The following is an 18,250-nucleotide window of genomic DNA, read 5'->3' on the forward strand; positions in this document are numbered from 1 at the left end:
AAAGAAGCAGCCATGATACCAACAATCTGAGGACATCAGAGATTTAATATGACTCGATTTGTTTTTAAGGTAAATGTCCCCTATTCCAGCTTGCATGTTGAATTATCCATTATTTCAGGGGGGGAAACTGTGACTCAGAGGGCAGACAGATCAACTTTCAGCAGAAGAACACTGAACCTTAAGCTGCTGCTGCTGCTGCTCTGCTCTCATTAGGTTTAATAATTTAAAAAACATTTTTATTTTTAGAACATCAGTCAACATATTCAATTATTTAATATGTTGATATTCTGAAATGTTTTTTTAAAGAACTGAAAAGGAAATTCTCAACTGTGCACATTTGAAACTACTATTGACCATTTGCACGTGACGTCACGCTCTCCAGAATTCAGCCCACTTCGCCATGACGTCAAAACAATCTACGCACTGTCAAAAAAAACAAGCAGCCCGTATCTTTTTTTTTTTTTTTTTTTTTTAGTTAATATCAACTTAAAAATGGTCATAGAGTGCTGCCCGATTGGCTGCACAAACAGACAAGGAAAGAAACTAAACTTGTAATTTTATTGTATAACTTTTAATGCGAAAAGATGGCGGCGATGGGCAGCAGCGGCCGTTAATCTCAATAACTGGCAGCCCTCGGTGTAACCATTGATTTGCAGCGAACACTTTTTACGAGGTAAGAAGATTAACATTCATATACTTTATAAGTAAATATAATTAGAAAGATATAAAATATTGCTTTATGAAAAAGGTATGCGGCTAACCATTAGTAACGATGACAGAGCAGCACCGTCATGTAGCCTAAGGTATGAAGAAGAAACCTGGTAAACAAATACCACAACGAAATATGGTGGTGGCAGCATCTTGATTTCTGTTATACGGCAAAAACACAAAATCTTACAAAGTACTGGCTACACTGGCAAATTATTTCACCTAACAAGACATTTTTCAAATGTTGTAAGTAAAATAATCTGCTAGTGGATCTAGAACTTTTTCATCAATATTAAGTAAAACAAGTTTCTATTTCTTGCTGAAAAATTACTTCTAATTTAATTTTTTCTTATTTCAAGTGTACTAAGATATTTCCAGAAACTACACCAAAAATACTTGGTAATATTTTGTTTTTGCAGCGTAAACCTTCTTTAAATTCCAACAAACTGAGGTAAAGTTTGTGATTTAGCACGATAAATTGGGAAAATGATTTGAATCTATGAAAACCTTTGCGATTTCCTCTTATTTTTTACAAAAACCCAAAATCTTACCAAGTATTTTTGGTCTAGTTTCTGGAAATATCTTGTACTTAAAATAAGACAAAACCAACTTACAAGTAAGTCAATGCTTCCAGAATATTGCTAAAACAATTATTAGCTCCACTGGCAGATTATTTCACTCATAGCAAGAAATTTTTCTCATACTATAAATAAAATAATCTCCTAGTGAAGCTTATGCTTTTTCATCAATATTAAGTGTTAAATTATTGATTTAAAATAAGCTTCTGCATTTTGCTGAAAAGTTAGTTTTGTTTATTTCAAGTCCATTTAAATATTTGTACAAGAAACTGGACCAAAAATATTTTTGCAAGATTTTGTTTTTGCAAAAATCGTCAGAAAGGTGTGGAAAATTGTACACATTCCTTATTTTCTGAATAGTTTTCGCCTTCAGGCATTAAAGTTCTCAGTTGCTGAAATTCTGTTCATCACAGTTTTCACTGCAGAGCAGATACTTCAAATCGGTGGTGTGGACTGCAGGACTTGTGATGTGATTATGATAACTGCACAATCAGATGTGCAGGATGTGATGTTTCTTTGAAATGAAAACAAGGTTTCCTGGAAAACTTGTCTGGACTGAAAGGCAGGATTATTGTTGTTCAGGGTCTTTTATTTGGCGTTGGATGTATCATCAGTCTGTATTCAAGATGAAAAAGGATTACTCATGCGGCCTCATGCCCTGTCAGATGCTCGCTTTCAAACTCTGTGTGGGCAGGCAGTCACTCTTCTCTCGGGCATCCAGGGTTGAATTCAGGCTTTCCAAGAAAACTATTAAATTTTTATGTGACAGACCACAGAAAGGTTTTCAAAAATGGTTTTCAGAAGTTGTTCTGACCTCATGGAGTGCTTTCAATTGCAAAGTATTTTCAGCTTTTTCATTATTAGCCTTCAAATGTTGTTTTCGTCTCCATGCAGGAGTTCGGAGAAAACTGCTGGATTCTCTGAACCTTTTAACGGGATCTGTAATTTATTTATTTAATTTTTTTTTCTTTTGGCAGCTTGACATCAATAGGAACACTGCAAAAACAAAGACATCTTATCAACTATTTTGGTCTGGTTTCGAGTTCAAATATCGTACTATACTTGAAATAAGACAAAACTAACATGCACGCAACTTTTCAGCAAGATATAGAAACTTGATTTAAGTAAATAATTCCTTAATATTGATTAAAAACTACTAGATACACTGGTAGATTATATCACTTAAAACAAGACATGTTCCCATGTTAGAAGTCAAATAATCTGCCAGATGAACTAGAACTTTTCAAAAATCAACATTAAGGAATTATTGACTCTGAACACTCTAAAATCCAAGTATGTTTTGTTTAATTTTGGGTGCAAATAGTTTTATTTCACTTAAAATAAAACATTTTCCCATTTCGTAAGCAAAATAATCTGACAGTGGAACTTATACTTTTTTACAGGTCAATAATTAAAGAATTATTGACTCTAAACAAGCTCTTATGTCTTGCTCAAAAGCTACTTATAAGTTAGTTTTGTCTTATTTTGAATGCACTAAGATATTTGGACAAGAAGCTACTGAAAATGGAGATTTTCTGTTTTCGCAGTGAAAGTGAATCTATCTCATATTTCAGCTTTTTCAACTCAAATCATTAGAAGCTCATTTTGTCTTTGTTCTGATTCCTGATAAAAGACTTTAACGTTGTTTTGTTCCAACATGATTTCTCAGACTGGACCATAATTTCCGAGCTGACTATAAATTAGCTGCTCAGTTAGCAGCCAAAACCAAATGATAAAATCTTCTTAGAAGGAGCGACCGCTTCATTCTGCAACATGACCAAGAGACTGAATTACTCGCCATTAAGCACACTGATCTTGACATTAATGCGAGAGTTTAAAATGTGGCATTTGTGTGCTTTTAAAAATGATGAACGAGAGGAAAATGTTTGCAGTGACCAGTGTTTTCATCAGGCCTCCAGACTTGTAGCAAGTTTCCTGTAGCAAGTTGTAGATATTTCATCACTTTTCTTAGCAGAAATCGTAAATCTCATTTAACGTTTCTGATTTTTAAACTAAGTCCATTTATTTTTATTAAAATGAAGTTCGGAGGGATTCTAGATGCTTAATAGGACCTAATTTTTTTTAGGTCACGATCAATTTGATTTCATTGGTAAGACTCCAGCCCCTCAGTTCTGTTAGATTTGAAAGCTTTAACTTGATGCCTCCAAAGATGCCTGATTTTATTGTGGCCAAATATTTAAATCTTTGTTTCTCAGAAAACTTTTCCCCAAGAAGCATTTTGCTTCTCCTCAAGGGGTTGGTATTATGCATCTTTATTGCACAGTTCAATAACTGTTGGTATGAAAATGCTGTATATATCAAACATGGCTTAAAAGAAATGTAACACCTTGAAATTGGGCCTCTGTCTCTTTAAGAAGCTCCTGCTCTTTCCATCACTCCACCTTCAGCACAACAGTGCTCCTCTATTATGCCATCTAAAGCTGATATTAGGAGTGCTGGACTAAGTATGATAAGTTCAGCGGACTCACATGTGTTCACTAATTGCTGCTGCTGCTAGTCTGGAGGAGCTTCTTTAAGATACTCTTTGTTTTTATTATCTGCCTGTAGCTGGAAAAGAACAGTTCAAATGCATCAATAAAAGTTCACAAGAAGTGCAAACCTCTCACTGTCTGACTGCAGACAGTCAGACTGCGGGTCTGCTTTAATTCACCTTTAATTAAATGTCCAGACTCTAACATTAACAGGTCAACATACAGAGTGTTTAATAAACATGTTGGATACCTGCAGACAATAAAAATGCTAAAATCTTAACAAAAAATACCCGACACCACTGTGTAAACAAAACAGTATTGTTCATTTCTCCTAAATGCCGATGCAAACATTGAATTTAACATTTTGCAAATCACAAATCCTCAGGAGCCGATTGTCTCGCATGAGTGACGATTTGTCTGTAAAACATTATCACAAAGACCAAAGGAAATTAAACAGCGCATCCCAAACAAATTTTGTTCTCCATATCTGGAGAAACAGGAAGGAAGGCCTGAAAATGCTACAATAAGATACTCTCTATTTTCATTATGATCTGCCTCTAGCTGTCCTGAATGGCCTCTCCTGCACCCTTAATAAGACGCTTATGTCCCCGTTTTCCTGCTGGGCCTCGGGGCTTTGCAAAGGCCTGCTTGTGAGCGTACTGCTTAGGATGGACCTCGTCGTACAGAAATTCCTCCGTCAGGTCGTCTCCATCGTCAATCTCCAACTGTACAACGCCACAGAAAATTCATGATTCAGAATGCAACTTTGACCTTCTATAATTCATTATAATCCACTACAAGTACAAAGTGCAAGTACTGTGACATGAATAAATCATCGTCTGGTTGTATAAGTTTTAGCTCATCTGTCACCTGTTTATTTCTGGCAATGATTTTAAATAAAGCCAGATGTTTAAGCCTCAAAATCCAGCTACTGTTATAGAAATTCAGACAGAAAGGCTCACCATACTGCAAAAAACCCCATAAAATCTAAGTATTTTTTCTAATGCAAATATCTTAGTACTCTTAAATATAGATAAAAGTAGCAAGTAGCATTTCAGTAAGACATACAAGCTTGTTTTAAATCAATACTTCATTAATATTGATTTTTAAAAATGTACTAGTTCCACTTATAAGACATTTTCCCCATGTCTTAAGTGAAGTAATTTTCTAGTGGAAATAGTTTTTTTTAACATCAATATTTAAGAATTATTCACTTCAAACCAGCTCTGATATGAAAAGTTACTTGTCCGTTTGTCTTATTTCCAGTGTACTGACATATTTGCACTATAAATATCTTGGTAAGATTTTGTGTTTCTGCTGTGTGTGTGGAAGAAACATACACAGCATGAGCCAAGTAATGAATCTGCATGTAAAACTATGTTATCTAATGTTGTGGCCCATCTGCCCCCCTCGCCGGTTTGTCCATCTGCTACCTTTTTGGCTATTTCCAAGCGGTAATCCCTCTCCACATCCTCCAGTAGTCGACTTTTGCAGCTGGAATACAGCATCCGCTCCTTAATGCTGCAGCTGTATCCTGGCATGGAGTATATGAAGACTGCAGAGAGCGGAGAGCGTCGAAACAGTCAGAAATACACACGACTGGAAGGAACTTATTATGTAAAATCCACATTGTGGCATGTTTTTATTCTTCCATTTGGGTTTCTACTGCCTATAAAAATAGTTCAAGCTGTTAAAAAAAGAACCAGAGTTGTTTTCTGGTAAGAAGTTTGGAAATTTACCCGTATCGAAAACCTCCTGATTGAGGCACATTCTATGGGCACTGCGCAGTTACCTAGCAACCCCAGTTGAGCCAAGCCCCGTTACCTAGCAACCAAAGCGGAACTCCAGTGCATTTGGCCAACTGATTTTACTGCTTCAATTCAAATTCAGTTCAAAAATACTTATTGATCTCAAAGAGAAATTAAATATAAGTAATTTCAAATTACTTAATGAAACTAAAATCTTATCTAAGAATGATTTTTGCTAAATATATAATGAACATGTATTTTAAAGCCCACAGACCTATCATAACCTGTTCTAAAAAGCATAATAGGTCACCTTTAAGTTTTGTATGTATTTTTTTCTGTGCATTTAAGCTATACTTAGAATAATAAATATGTAAATCTGATTGGCGGTAAACTATTAAATGTCTTGCACAATGTCTGTGGGTTCTTATCTTTTAAATATCCAGAAATGTTAGAGCTCTGTGAAATATGATTAAAACTAGATACTACTTTAACCTTTTTCTATTTAATTTTTAAACTTTTAAATAAAAAATTACATATTAAGTGAGGAATCTGAGAAAGGTAATTTTCAATTGGGCAAAAAAATGTTGGAACAGTGGCAAACAAAAAGTCGAAACATGGATATAAAATAGCAGAAAAATGCAGCAGAATAAACACATTTAAGCTATTCAGCTTCAGGCTCAGAAGGGCCAGGGTTAAAGCGTTTAAGGACAGAAGGGCGAATAAATATAACTAGTTTGTATAATAGAGATGAAGCGTTTAGAAAATCCAGAGAAAATTGAAAACTCATCCTGAATGACCAGAATCATTGACCTTCTGACCCTATGGAGGATTTCAATCATAAATGTTTATGGGAAAGAAATGCATTCAGGACTCATTCAGAAAGCCGCCGCTGGATTGAAAAGCTTCTTGTAAAGAGTGTGACGGCATAGCGGAGTATTTCACCTCAGTGAAACCACAGCTAGTCCTAATTGATGTATATACATTTTATATCAGCAGTGGCTTTAGAAAATGTTCACAACCTGTTACAATCACGCTTTTTGGGATGTAAAATGTATCTATCTTTTAATTTCCTTATGTGGCCCTTATAAAAACAAATCTTTTAAATAAAAATAATAATAACAACCTACTTGGATAAGTATGCTCACTCTTGAACTAACCACTTGCTAACAACGACTTGATTTGGAAATATTTGCCTGCTCTGCTTTGCAAAGGTTTTCCAAATCTACCTGAATATGTTGTTTGAAGTCAATAATTTCTTAACAATAATAAAAAAGTATTAGTTTCACTGGCAATTTTTTTCCACTTAAAACATTTGAATAATGTCTTGTTATAAGTGGGAAAAAAATCTGGTAGTGGAAATAATACTTGATAAGATTTTGTGTTTTTGCAGAAAAATGAAAACTTTAGTCTCATCTGGAGAAAAGTAGCTCCAGATCATGATGCTGCCACCACCATATTTAACTGTGGTGTTGCTTTCTGTTGTAAAGGTTCTGGTGTGGTTTCATCAGAACATAACGCATTAAAATTTAAATGGAGCATTTGAAAATCTATTATAATTCATAAAATAACATTGAATTGATGAAATGGGTGAAGGTTGTTATTGTTTGTTTTTTAATCTATCTTTTAAATTGTTTAAATGTTGTATTTTAAAAATGTTACAATTGTTTAGTCTGTTGATTTGAATTTTTGTTTTAAAGCTATTTCATTATGTCTTTTTTCTATAATGTTTGTAAAAGTATAATGTTATTATAATGCTACTATGCCACAGAGTAATTGAAATTAGTCTTGAAAAAATAAACATTCTCATGCAGGTTTTAACCAGATTAAGGGATTTTCTTTGGAAGAAAATAATTTTATCTTGCAAACCAGAAAAACACAGAAGAGTGTTTTCACGTCTTCAACACTCTGCAGCTTCTTCTTTTCATCCGTTTTGGAGAAACGCTCCGTTTTTGTAAAGTCACAGCCGTCCCATATTTTCCCCACTTATCGATAACGATCATCTCTGTGCCGCATTTAATGCTGCGGGTTTTTGTACAATGGAACCATTTTGATCTCCTTGCAGGCTTTGGCTTCGACTGAAGGAAGTAAATACGTCTCGGACCACAGCTGAACTTTATTTCCACTTAATCAGATTCTCCATAATTAATGGCAGGTGTGAACTCAGGAAGACTGAATACTCTCATTGTATCAAAATATGTTTAAACCAAGAACAAGTTTAAGAGTCTGTGCACTTATGCTCTGCTGCTTTTTATGACACATTTACAAATTAATTTTTTGTTAAATTGCACAGGATATTTGCCATTCTGTGGAAAAAGTTTTTACTCGAGGGTTCGCTTTACTTTGGGGTCTAAAAGTAGGCCGCCATTAAAATGTTATGTTTTCCTGATACCAGGAAAAGGTGGAATATGCACGCAGCTTTAAACAAATAGTTTCGAATCCAGCGTTCAGGCTTCTTGATTTCATTCCTGCCCTCACTTGCAGAGAATCTGACTACATGGAAATAAAGTTCTGGTTTTTCTAGTGAGATTTTCCTGGAAATTGCTGATTTGCATACTTTAGCTAAAGCCATCATTTGCGGAGAGGTTACTGAACGTCAAAAGGATCTCATTGCACAAATATATCAGTCAGCAGAAGGATACAAATAATTCAAAACACGCGGCAACCGTGACATTTTAGAGACTCGATGTTTCTCTGTAATTGATGAAAAGAGTGAAGCTGGGCAATGAGCCAGCAGAAGCTGCAAGGATCTGCTGGCCGGGATCTTCATGTGAAAACTGTCGTCTGCGTTTTCCACGTTTGTTGACGTAGGAGTGAAGCTGCACGACGGAAAGAAAACATCCGGACCCGGCCAACGTCCCTCAGAACCATCTGGGAGAACGAGCTGCTATCCGATGAAAGCCGTGACTCCAGAAAGTGTTTTTAACCAAAACAACAGAACACAAGTGAAACGTGGAGGTGGCAGCAGCATACTGTGGGACTACTTTACATCAGATTCTGTCAAGGGGAAGTCGGCTTTTACCCTAAACCTTCTGCTAAACTGCAAAAACACAAAATATTACAAAGTGTTTGAGTTTAGTTTTTGGAGCAAACGTCTTAGTTCGCTTAAAATAAGACAAAATTAACTTACAAGCAACTTTTCAGTGAGATGTAGGAGCTTGTCCTGAGCCAATAATTCCTTAATATTAATGAAAAAGTACTAGTTCTACTTTCAAATTATCTCACTTATAAAATGGGAAAAATGTCTCATTTTAAGTGAAATAATCTATCAATGTAACTAGAAGTTTTTCGTCAATATTAAGGAATTATTTACTAAAGTCATGTTTCTAAATTTTACAAAGTACTAACTACTTGGCAGGTTATTTTACCTAAACCAAGATATTTTTCAAATGTTTTAAGTGAAATAATTTGGCAGTGAAACTAAAACTTTTACATCAATATTCAGTAAAAGAAGCTCCTGTGACTTGCTGGAAAGTTACTTCTGAGTTAGTTTTGTCTTACTTCAAGTGTAATAAGGTATTTGCAATAGAAACTAGATCAAAAATACTTGGATTTTGTGTTATTTTAGTGGAAAAAGCTGGAAATACCTTTATTTTTATTTAATTTTTGAGCATCACAGCAAACATAGATGCAAATGAACAAAACAAAGACGTCAGAATGACCCTGCAAGAGTTAAAAACCACATCTGTGGTCACTTGAAGGAGGCTGTGAACCAGAGATGTTCTCTCAATCTGACAGATTTGAAGAGCTTCACTAAAGTAGATTAGGAATATATTATGAAGTCAAACTGTGGGATGCTGATGAACTTCTTACCCAAAAGAAAGCTGCAGTTTAAAGCTGTGCACACTTGTGCAAACAAATTTATAACTGCTTTTTTGTTGTTGCTACACAAGATACATGTTACATTAAACATAGAAAAGCTTTTGAATTACCTTATTTTTTCTTTAAATTAAAGAACGTTGCATGTGAAAGGGGTGTGCACCGTTTCAGATCCACAGTGTGGAGTCACAGCCGTTTTTTCTCACTTAAATATTTGAAACGCAGAAAACTAAGCTTTTACTTTAAAAATTAATGAGTTAACTAAACATTTCTTCATGTTGTCGCAAAGTCATGCAAATGAGAACTCATTTGCATGAGTTGTCATGCAAATGTTGAGATGGAGCACCAAAGCAAAAACAGGATTATTACGGTACAGTGATCAGGAGCGTACCAACAGATTCCAGGTAATCTCCTTCATGGGAGTGCTTGTAAAGGAAGAAGTGGTATCTGGGAGTGTCTTTGGGAACCCGGCGGGGTAAATCACGAGTTTCTGTGGGGTTGGCGTGGACCAGCTCTATCGTCTCTTTTTCCACATCCAGCCTCTGAAAACACCAGAATAAACAACAGAAAGCTAAGCGGCTCTTTGACTGTTGGTTCAGAGCCACGGCTCTTCCTGCTCACCAGCTGCACATAGTTAATGCGCCTCTGGGCCAGCAGGTGTAGGCTTCTTTTGGCCGACTCCTGCAGAGGAAAAGCGAGGCCCTGAAGTGTCTGGTGTTTGCTCTCCACGCTGATTTCTGTCTTCACCTGCAGGGGGCAGCACAGCATCGACAGGATACGTGAAATGCCTTTTAGAGATGCTCAAAGTCTCAAAGGAATGTCTCATTCAAAGTCTCATTCAAAGGAATGGCAAAACTTTCTATTTCCCAATATTCAGAGCCAATAAAGCTGGGGGTGTCCAAAGTGTGGCACGGAGGCCCTTTGCGGCCCCTGAAAGATACAGATTTGAGCCGTCAGTATTTGATATAGGTTGATATTTTCTATCTTTAATTAGGGCAAAATTATCACAATAAAATCTTGGCTATAACATAAATGTTTTGCTTTGTTAAATATACCAAGCATTTTTGTAGAAAGAGTGACCTAAATCCTGATTTTATTCATCAAAATTGATTAATCTGTGATCTATATTTTACATTCGATGCCTAGAAAATTAGCAAAATACTTTTAATAAGGCAAATCTGCAGAACCATTTTTAAGTTTTGGATTTTGAATAATTTACAAATCATTTTCTAGCATCAAATCCACTACTTTATTTGTTTAATTCAAGTATTGCATGTTCAGTTTATTGTTGAGTGAGTAAAAATTTATATATTTTTGTCCCTGGAGGCCATTTTAGCCCATGTGACAAAAAGTTTGGACACCCTGCACTAAAGCATAGAGATATAGTAACAATTAATGAACATACCTGTTTTACCTGGCCCTGGAAAGGAAATAATAACAAAGAATTACCTTTCAAGTAAAACTGGAGATATAAAATTATGTGAAAAAGAATTTGCCTCCTTAAGCCTTTGTAATGTTTTTGTTTAACTTCAAATGTTTCAGAGCAACTTTAATATCAGAAAAACATGCTGAATAAGTAAAAAAAAAAAAGTTGAATCCTGGCATGTTCTCTCAGGGTACTCCGGCTTCCTCCCACAATCCAAAAACATGATTTGGTTTCTTTAAATTACCTTCAGGTATTGGTGTGTTCATGGTTGTTTTTCCAGTGTGTTTCTATGTTTTTTTTGTATGTGTAATACAAGAATATAGTTTTTAAATGGAGATTTAATTTATTAAGCGATTTAAGCCAACCTGGTCCTATGTGAAAATATATTTCCATCCCTTGTTAAAACATAAATGAACTGTGCAAAACCATGTTTGTGGTTTTTAATAAACTAGCCATTTCCAGGCCTAATTACAGTCTGACCTGTAGATTCAAGAAATCACATTAAAACCTGGCTGAAAACCATCTCTGTGTGATGATCTGAAACTATTAATTGTGACAAAATAAACCAAATAAAAATAGAAGAAATGTCTTTTCACAGCTGTATAATAAACACATAAGGAGTCCGATGCGAGCAGTAAAAAAGGGAGGCTGGTCATACACAAAGCTATGTGCAGGGATGACGGCACCACGGCAGACAGTCTGACCTCTCACCTCTGTGATTTTGATCCTCTGCAGCTCCTGCTCAGCTAGCGTGAGCGGAGCTGGACCCGAGCAGGACGACACGTAATGCTGGTAGCCCTGCAAGCAGACATCCTCCTGCAGCAGCAACAGAAGAAAGCGATCACCATAAAAACGCAGACGCATCGTGAAATCGGCGGCGAATTTAAAAGGTTTTTCACCTCCGTGGTGCCAAATAACTCGTACTTCACGTGGCCGCCGCCAAACTCTTTCTTCACTGTGGCACGAGTGGCGGCGTACAACATCTTCTGCTTCACCTTCAAGCAGCAAACGTGAATTCATTGAGCCAAATCATGTAGGTCACAGCAGTCAATTTGTACATTTTCTTGAACTCTTTCATTCTTTCACCAATTAAACAATTAAAACTGCAGGGTGTGACTTTTATAAAGTTTTACACATTTGTTAAACCTGTCATTTGGTCGAGACACCATATTATTAGGCAGATAATCTGTGAAAACACATTAGCTCCTCAGCCTTGTGCTATGTGGAGAAATATACAACTCTGTCAAAAACAACCAATCAGGGCAAGAAGGAGGGTCTGAGCACTGGCAATCATCCTCATGTATGTGCTGTACACATCCTCCGCCTTGCTCTTAGCTAAGCTACAGCTGGTTAACCACACCAGAGCCGGCCATGAACGCTAAGGCTAGTTTGTATGGCCATTGATAACATATTTTCCTGCAACAGTAAGTTGTTTCTCTGCCATTAACACTTTTAGCAGCGCATACACAAGATGGATTGACAACAGTAAGATGCTCCTGTTTTGAATCAGAATAAGAGCATTTCATCGGACAGCAATAGTAGGAGCTAGATTTCTTTCGCAGATTGCCTGTCTCATATTAAACTGTCATGACATGATGATTTTAACGATGAATATGTTAAAAACTTTTTTTTTAAAGTTACATACTACAGCGTTAGCAGTTGTGATGGTGTATTCAGTCTTGCAAGTGCAACTTTCACCCTTTCTTCTCCAAATGTAACGAAGATCATGGACGAGTTTGTTCGGTCTGTAGGACGTGTCCAAAACATGAAGTTGTTCTGCACTGCAAGCTAGATTTTTATGAAGCTTGCATCTTCCTCTCTGAGTGGCCTTTCAGCCTATGTTCAGAACATGTTTCAATGAGAATAATGACACTCTCTGACCAACTTTAGCGTTGTTAGCATCTCGTTTTGCATTTGTGCTGGAGTTGTGATTTATATTTCACACTAACACTCGTTCATCTCTAAGTGCCAGAACCCGTCTCCTTCCTAAACGCGATGATGGCTGGACGTTCCCTCACTGCTTACACTTCTGTAAACACCATGTGATTGTTTGAACAAATCAACATGGCAACTTCAGACATCTGGGAATTGTTCCCTAAGCTGAACCAGAATTGCTCCACACCTCTCTTCCTGATATCTCAACATATTTATTTTTTATTTAATTTGAAGAGAGCAACAAAAAAATCTTAAAAGTTATGTTTATCATTATTTTGACGTTTAGCAAACAGTTTTGGTGATCTCACACAAGAAATGTAGCTTGATTTTTATGTAATAATGTAAACATCTATTTCAACTGGTTACAAAACTAAACATTCACAAAGCTTTTAACAAAGCATTAAAATGTGATTACTTCAGCTAAATTTAAATTAAAATAAAACAGAGTTAATATAGAGTTTCAGATTAAATTTTTGGGGTTGGTGCGTCTCCATAAAGTTTTGTTGCCGTTAGCAACATGTTTTTCTTTTCCCTTACTGGAGACTGGTCAGGAGACCAGGAGATGAAAATCCACTCGTAGCCCAAAGCATTCTGGGAGTCGAGACGGTACAGGATGTAGCAGGGCTCCTGGTCGTCCAGGAGAGGAAGCAGGAAGTGGTCATAGTCCTGGTCCCAGTGTTGCTGTGGCTCCCTGTAGGCTCCCAGCACCAGCTGCTCTGAAAATCAGACCAGTACTCATCACATACCAGAGCCTCTCTAGTGCAACACGTAGAGCCGCCACGTCTAGATTTCACATCAGCAATAAACATGGAGAGAGATTAGAGTAACCAGGATGATTTTAAATGTGTTTCCTTTACCACTGAATCTAATTAAGTAATTAGAGAAATAATTTTAGGAAGGAAATAGAGAAACAGACTAACTATTAAAACTTAATAGTCAAAATGTTTTTGTTTTAAAGCAAATAAAATTAAAAATGCTTCATATTTAATAAATTTCTATGCGATATAATCTATTTTTTATGTTTTGAGACTAATAAAAAAATCTCAATTATTTTTCAAAAAAATGTTTTATTTTTTGCATCTCAAACCCTCGAGAACAGGGGTGTTCAAAATGTGGTCCAGGGGCCACAAGTGGCTCTTTAGAGCTCCCACAATGGCCCTCAAAAACTTTAGCTAAAAATATTTTTAAGATATAATAACAAATGCAGGTTTTAACAGTTTCTGAGCTTTTTCATGAAATTATTTGAGTTCTGCAACAGAATTACACAAAAATTACAAATAATATTTATTTTGATCAGTATTTCTTTATATTGGAAACTAGAGGCTTTTTTAAGTGTCCACAAATATTAACATTCCATAGAATAAAGTTTTACCATTTTCTTTATCTTAAAAGGTAAAAAAAAAAAAAAAAAGTGAAAAAACCATGGCTCTGTTGTTTGTCACCACAGCGAATTTTGCTGGAAAATAAATTGTTCCAGTAATTATTGATAAATGATAATAAAAGGTGTTTCAGAGGAATAAAGAAAAAAAAACTGTTTCCATCCAACAGATGTTTCTGCTAATTCATCAAAACTCTGATCATCATCTTCTTAACATCCTGGTTGTTTTCTGTGCACTTCTACTACATTTTCTTTTCATAATTATTTAAATATATTTATTTGCACTGCCTTTGAGAGTTGCTATTTTTTTTATTTTGTTGTGCTTTCTTGCTGAATGACAAATTAACAATAACTCTAATATTGTTATTTTGAGACAATTTTCAAGTAATTTAATGATACCAACATAATAATCAAGTTTTCCCTCTCTAAGACCAATAAACTTTAAATAAAAAAACACACTAAACACTGAGGCTGGAAGATATTTTAAATGTCTAATATAATAAATAAAACAGGAATAAAAACCAAAACCAATAGTAAACTGGATTATAATGTAATCAAAATGGAAATTATGGAGCTCATTTTCATTTATCATGGGATTAATTGGTTAACTGCTTATTGTGATAGGCTTGTACTTTTTTTGAGAGGTCATGTGACACGACCTTTATTTGAGGGCCAAAATGGTTGCCGACCCCTAATCTAGAATATTAGGGAAATTCCCCTAAAATGAACTGCTTGACTGCCCTGGAAAGTTAAATAAAAGCAAAATTAAAAACAGATTAAACCAACAGAAATATGCATTTGTTCCCCGGATATCGACTGCACAGCTTTCCTGAGTAAAATCTGAAAGCCTTGGCTGCTATGATAAAAGAAAACAAAATTAGGTTTGGAGTTAAAAATGCAGCTGGGATATTTTGTGTGAAACACAAACAGAAACCTGGAGTCTGGTGTCCTTTGTTGGGTACTGGGGGGTTTTCCCCTTCGACTCTCTTGGGGCAAGTTTCTATTCTGAGCTGCAACACATTCCAGCTCTGCATGCACATACTTTCCATCAGCCATTCTCTGCAGTCTTTATGCGTCTAAACAAGTATGAACCCAACTACTGACGGCTCTCTCACTTAAATGTTTCTGTCGGCTCGGTGAACACGAACCTCAGGGTGATGCAATCAGATGCAGAGATCCTGTTTTACCTTTGACACTGGAACAGGCAGAGCGCGTCACGCGTTGGTTCAAATAGCTGAGCGGCGACCCGAGAGAGCAAAGTGCATTGGGGTACATTTAGGCTGATCATCCGGGTGAAGGGTTCTGTTTTCAGCACTGGTACTGCCCAACTTCAATATTCATGTTAATCAATTAAAATTCAGAGAGTCTTTCATAACTGCAAATTGGCCAACAAATAGCAAATTCTTTAAAAAAAAAATCTAACTTCTTACGGTAGATATTTATCAAAAATTATAAGTGGAGGTTTTTCAGCAGGTCGTAACATTTGTCTCTAAGTTTTATGGAGCTTAACTGAGAGCAAAATGGCTCTTTGGATTGTAAAAGTTGCAGCCCTTTGGTCTAGTGAAAGTCTAGATCATAATCCTACTGAAAATCTGTGAAAGTCCCTGGATGCTCTCCATCCAATCTGTCTGAGCTGTTTCACAAAGATTGGGTGAAAATGTCTCTAGATGTGCAGCTCTAGAAGCTTTTACAAAATACTGACTGAGCACAAATTCACACAAATGTAAGTTTTTAATTCATAAAAGTCCTTCTACTTTATCTTAGTCTATCATATAAAATCCCAACAGAATACATTTTATTGGGGGTTTGAATACTTTAGCAAAGGACTGTATGTATGATAAATATCAGATTAAAAAACCTGCCCTTCTGTCACTATGCTGTCTGACATCAACCCTATAAATATGCAACTAAATACTTCAAGTGATCTCTTCTGTTCACAAAGATAGCCCCAAAAACCTCCCACATTGCATCTGATATGAATCATATTACAGCGTGACATTGGTTCCACACAAAAACATGATGTAAACACCTCAGGAATAAACAGTTGCCTAGAAAGTTATTGCTTCATCCAGCTTTTCTTCTTACAGGCTGCTTCGCTTTCAGACGACAGCTGCTCTGGTTTTCATTTTCCAGAGGACAGGACTAACTTTTCCCCTACTTTCCTTTTTTTCCCCCCCGCTTTGTCATTGCTGTGAATACCAGGGAACTTAAATGCTCTCGACACATGCTCTGTTGCTCGAGGGAGGTCAGCCATGAAAACTGAAAATAGTTTGGAGCCGGTTTCATTTGAATTAGAGAGAATCAGCTGTTTTCTAAGATATTTAAAAAGGTTATTTTCAGAGTTAGCTCATACTCAATTATATTTACTTGACTAACTATTTGGGAAAAAATTACTTTTACAAGTATTTTTTTTGCTATTTTTTTAGTTTAACTTGAATAACTTAAGTATTGTTGCTCTTACTTGAATTAAATTTCTGAAGTCACCAGACAGTTTTTGTTAGTTTCATAAAATTTACATTGAAATTAATTATTTATTATTTCTGAATATTTTAATTTTTGTCTTTAAAATACTGAAATTTACACATAACTATATTTTGGTACATCTGATGACGCAATTTTTAAATATTAAATGATTGTTTTAATCAGTCATTACTTGATAGCCTTTTAACCAAATACTTTTTTCTCTGAGTAATTTGTCAGCTACATTTTACTTCTACTCGAGTAAAAATATATTGAAGTAGTCAATATATGTTTATACACTGCTCAAAAAAATAAAGGGAACACTTTAACATTTAAGTGAACACTGAAGTGTTCCCTTTATTTTTTTGAGGAGTATATTTCTTCTGTAATCTACCCCATGGTAATTTTACCAGATTTTATGGAGAAGTAAAGTTATTTCCAACATTTTAAATTATCTTCAATGTAAAAAAAGTAAAACTAGCTACATTTATAATCAGATTTTAACAATTCCACTAAAAGTAGAGGAATATCAAAACTGTACAAATATTTTTTTCTGTGAAGTACTGATTTATTTTTGTAAACTTTAAACTTATCAAAGTTTTTGTATAAACTCAGGCTTTGTCCTTGAAGGTTTATTTAAGTCAAGGTTCAAATAATCTGTGCCAACCAAATTGATCCAGAGGACCGGCTTGTCCACTGCGAGGTATCCGATGTCAGCAAGTCAAATTTAAGACTTTTTAAGGCCAGCTTGAATTAAATTTCAAACAGAAAAAAAAAACTATAAATACAGGGGATTATCGAGTACAGTGAAGTGACAGCCAATGGTGATACATTTGTACTTAACCGTTACAGACGTAAGCTAGTTAGGCTATATTAGCAGCTAGTTACCAACCGCCGCCATAGAACGCACTGAAAATGTCTGCGCGCGCAACTTTTGCCACACAGAAAAGTTCCAACTGCATATCAGATAACACAACTTAAGGCCGGTGGTTGGCACATTTTCTGTTTGTTACGTCCATTTAAGGGTTTTTAAGGCTGCGTGGACACCCTGCACTGGGTCACTCACCGTCCTGGATGCAGACTTTGATGAGGCGCGCCGCTCCGCCTCTTGCCCTAGCCAGGAACTGCCGCAGTTCCGGCGTCACCACCAACGCAAGAAACATGGCGGGTCAAGTTGGGTCTTCCTCCCGCCGGGAGCAACAAGGCGCGGGGGTGTTCAAGAAGGGAGGCGAGGATGGTTTAAGACGAAGCAGAACCAGGAACTCCACCGAACCAAAACAATCAGTCCAAATTAGGATGAAGTATGAAGAGTCGTCCTTTTTTTGATGCAAGACTGCAGAGCGTCTGTGTGTGTCTGGACTCAAAGTGTGACGGAATGAGACGGGACACTGCTCAAGTAACTGGGACAGTGTCATGTGGACAGAGGTGGAACCTGATCACCTCCCTACCAAATTTAGCTCCATCTCTGACTGTCCAGGCAGGGGTGCTGGCCTGTGAAGAGTCAGAGACCCAAAACTGTGGTGATGTAAACCCAAAGGCCAGCCAATATTTAATAAAGAGTGACCAGCCTGGGTTGAGAACGGGGATAGATACCGGTTTTTCTATTATATTTAGTGTTTCGTGAGTTAATGTAACCAAAGTGACTTTAAGGAAACTATTCCTGACATTTAACTCAAATATTTCCACATAGGATGATTCTGATTGTCAAC

General features: G+C 36.2%; 1 protein-coding gene across 2 annotated transcripts; it reads right to left on the reverse strand.

Moving 5' to 3' along the window:
• Positions 1-3,882: 3,882 nt before the first annotated feature.
• On the reverse strand, positions 3,883-18,036 carry twf2 (twinfilin actin binding protein 2). Of its 2 annotated transcripts, XM_008408646.2 has the most exons (9): positions 17,608-18,024; positions 13,241-13,419; positions 11,668-11,763; positions 11,480-11,584; positions 10,748-10,762; positions 9,964-10,089; positions 9,734-9,884; positions 5,212-5,333; positions 3,883-4,503 (listed from the first exon to the last, which is right to left on the reverse strand). In XM_008408646.2, exons 1-9 carry the CDS (start codon positions 17,702-17,704, stop codon positions 4,336-4,338), a joined length of 1,059 nt encoding a protein of 352 aa, XP_008406868.2. In that variant the 5' UTR covers positions 17,705-18,024; the 3' UTR covers positions 3,883-4,335. The 2 variants fall into 2 exon arrangements, with proteins under 2 accessions (XP_008406868.2, XP_017160468.1); XM_017304979.1 differs by lacking the exon at positions 10,748-10,762 and having other exon boundaries at positions 17,608-18,036.
• Positions 18,037-18,250: the final 214 nt, after the last annotated feature.

The sequence above is a fragment of the Poecilia reticulata genome, linkage group LG5 (genome assembly GCF_000633615.1).
Source record: "Poecilia reticulata strain Guanapo linkage group LG5, Guppy_female_1.0+MT, whole genome shotgun sequence".
In the NCBI taxonomy this organism is placed as follows: Eukaryota; Metazoa; Chordata; class Actinopteri; order Cyprinodontiformes; family Poeciliidae; genus Poecilia; species Poecilia reticulata.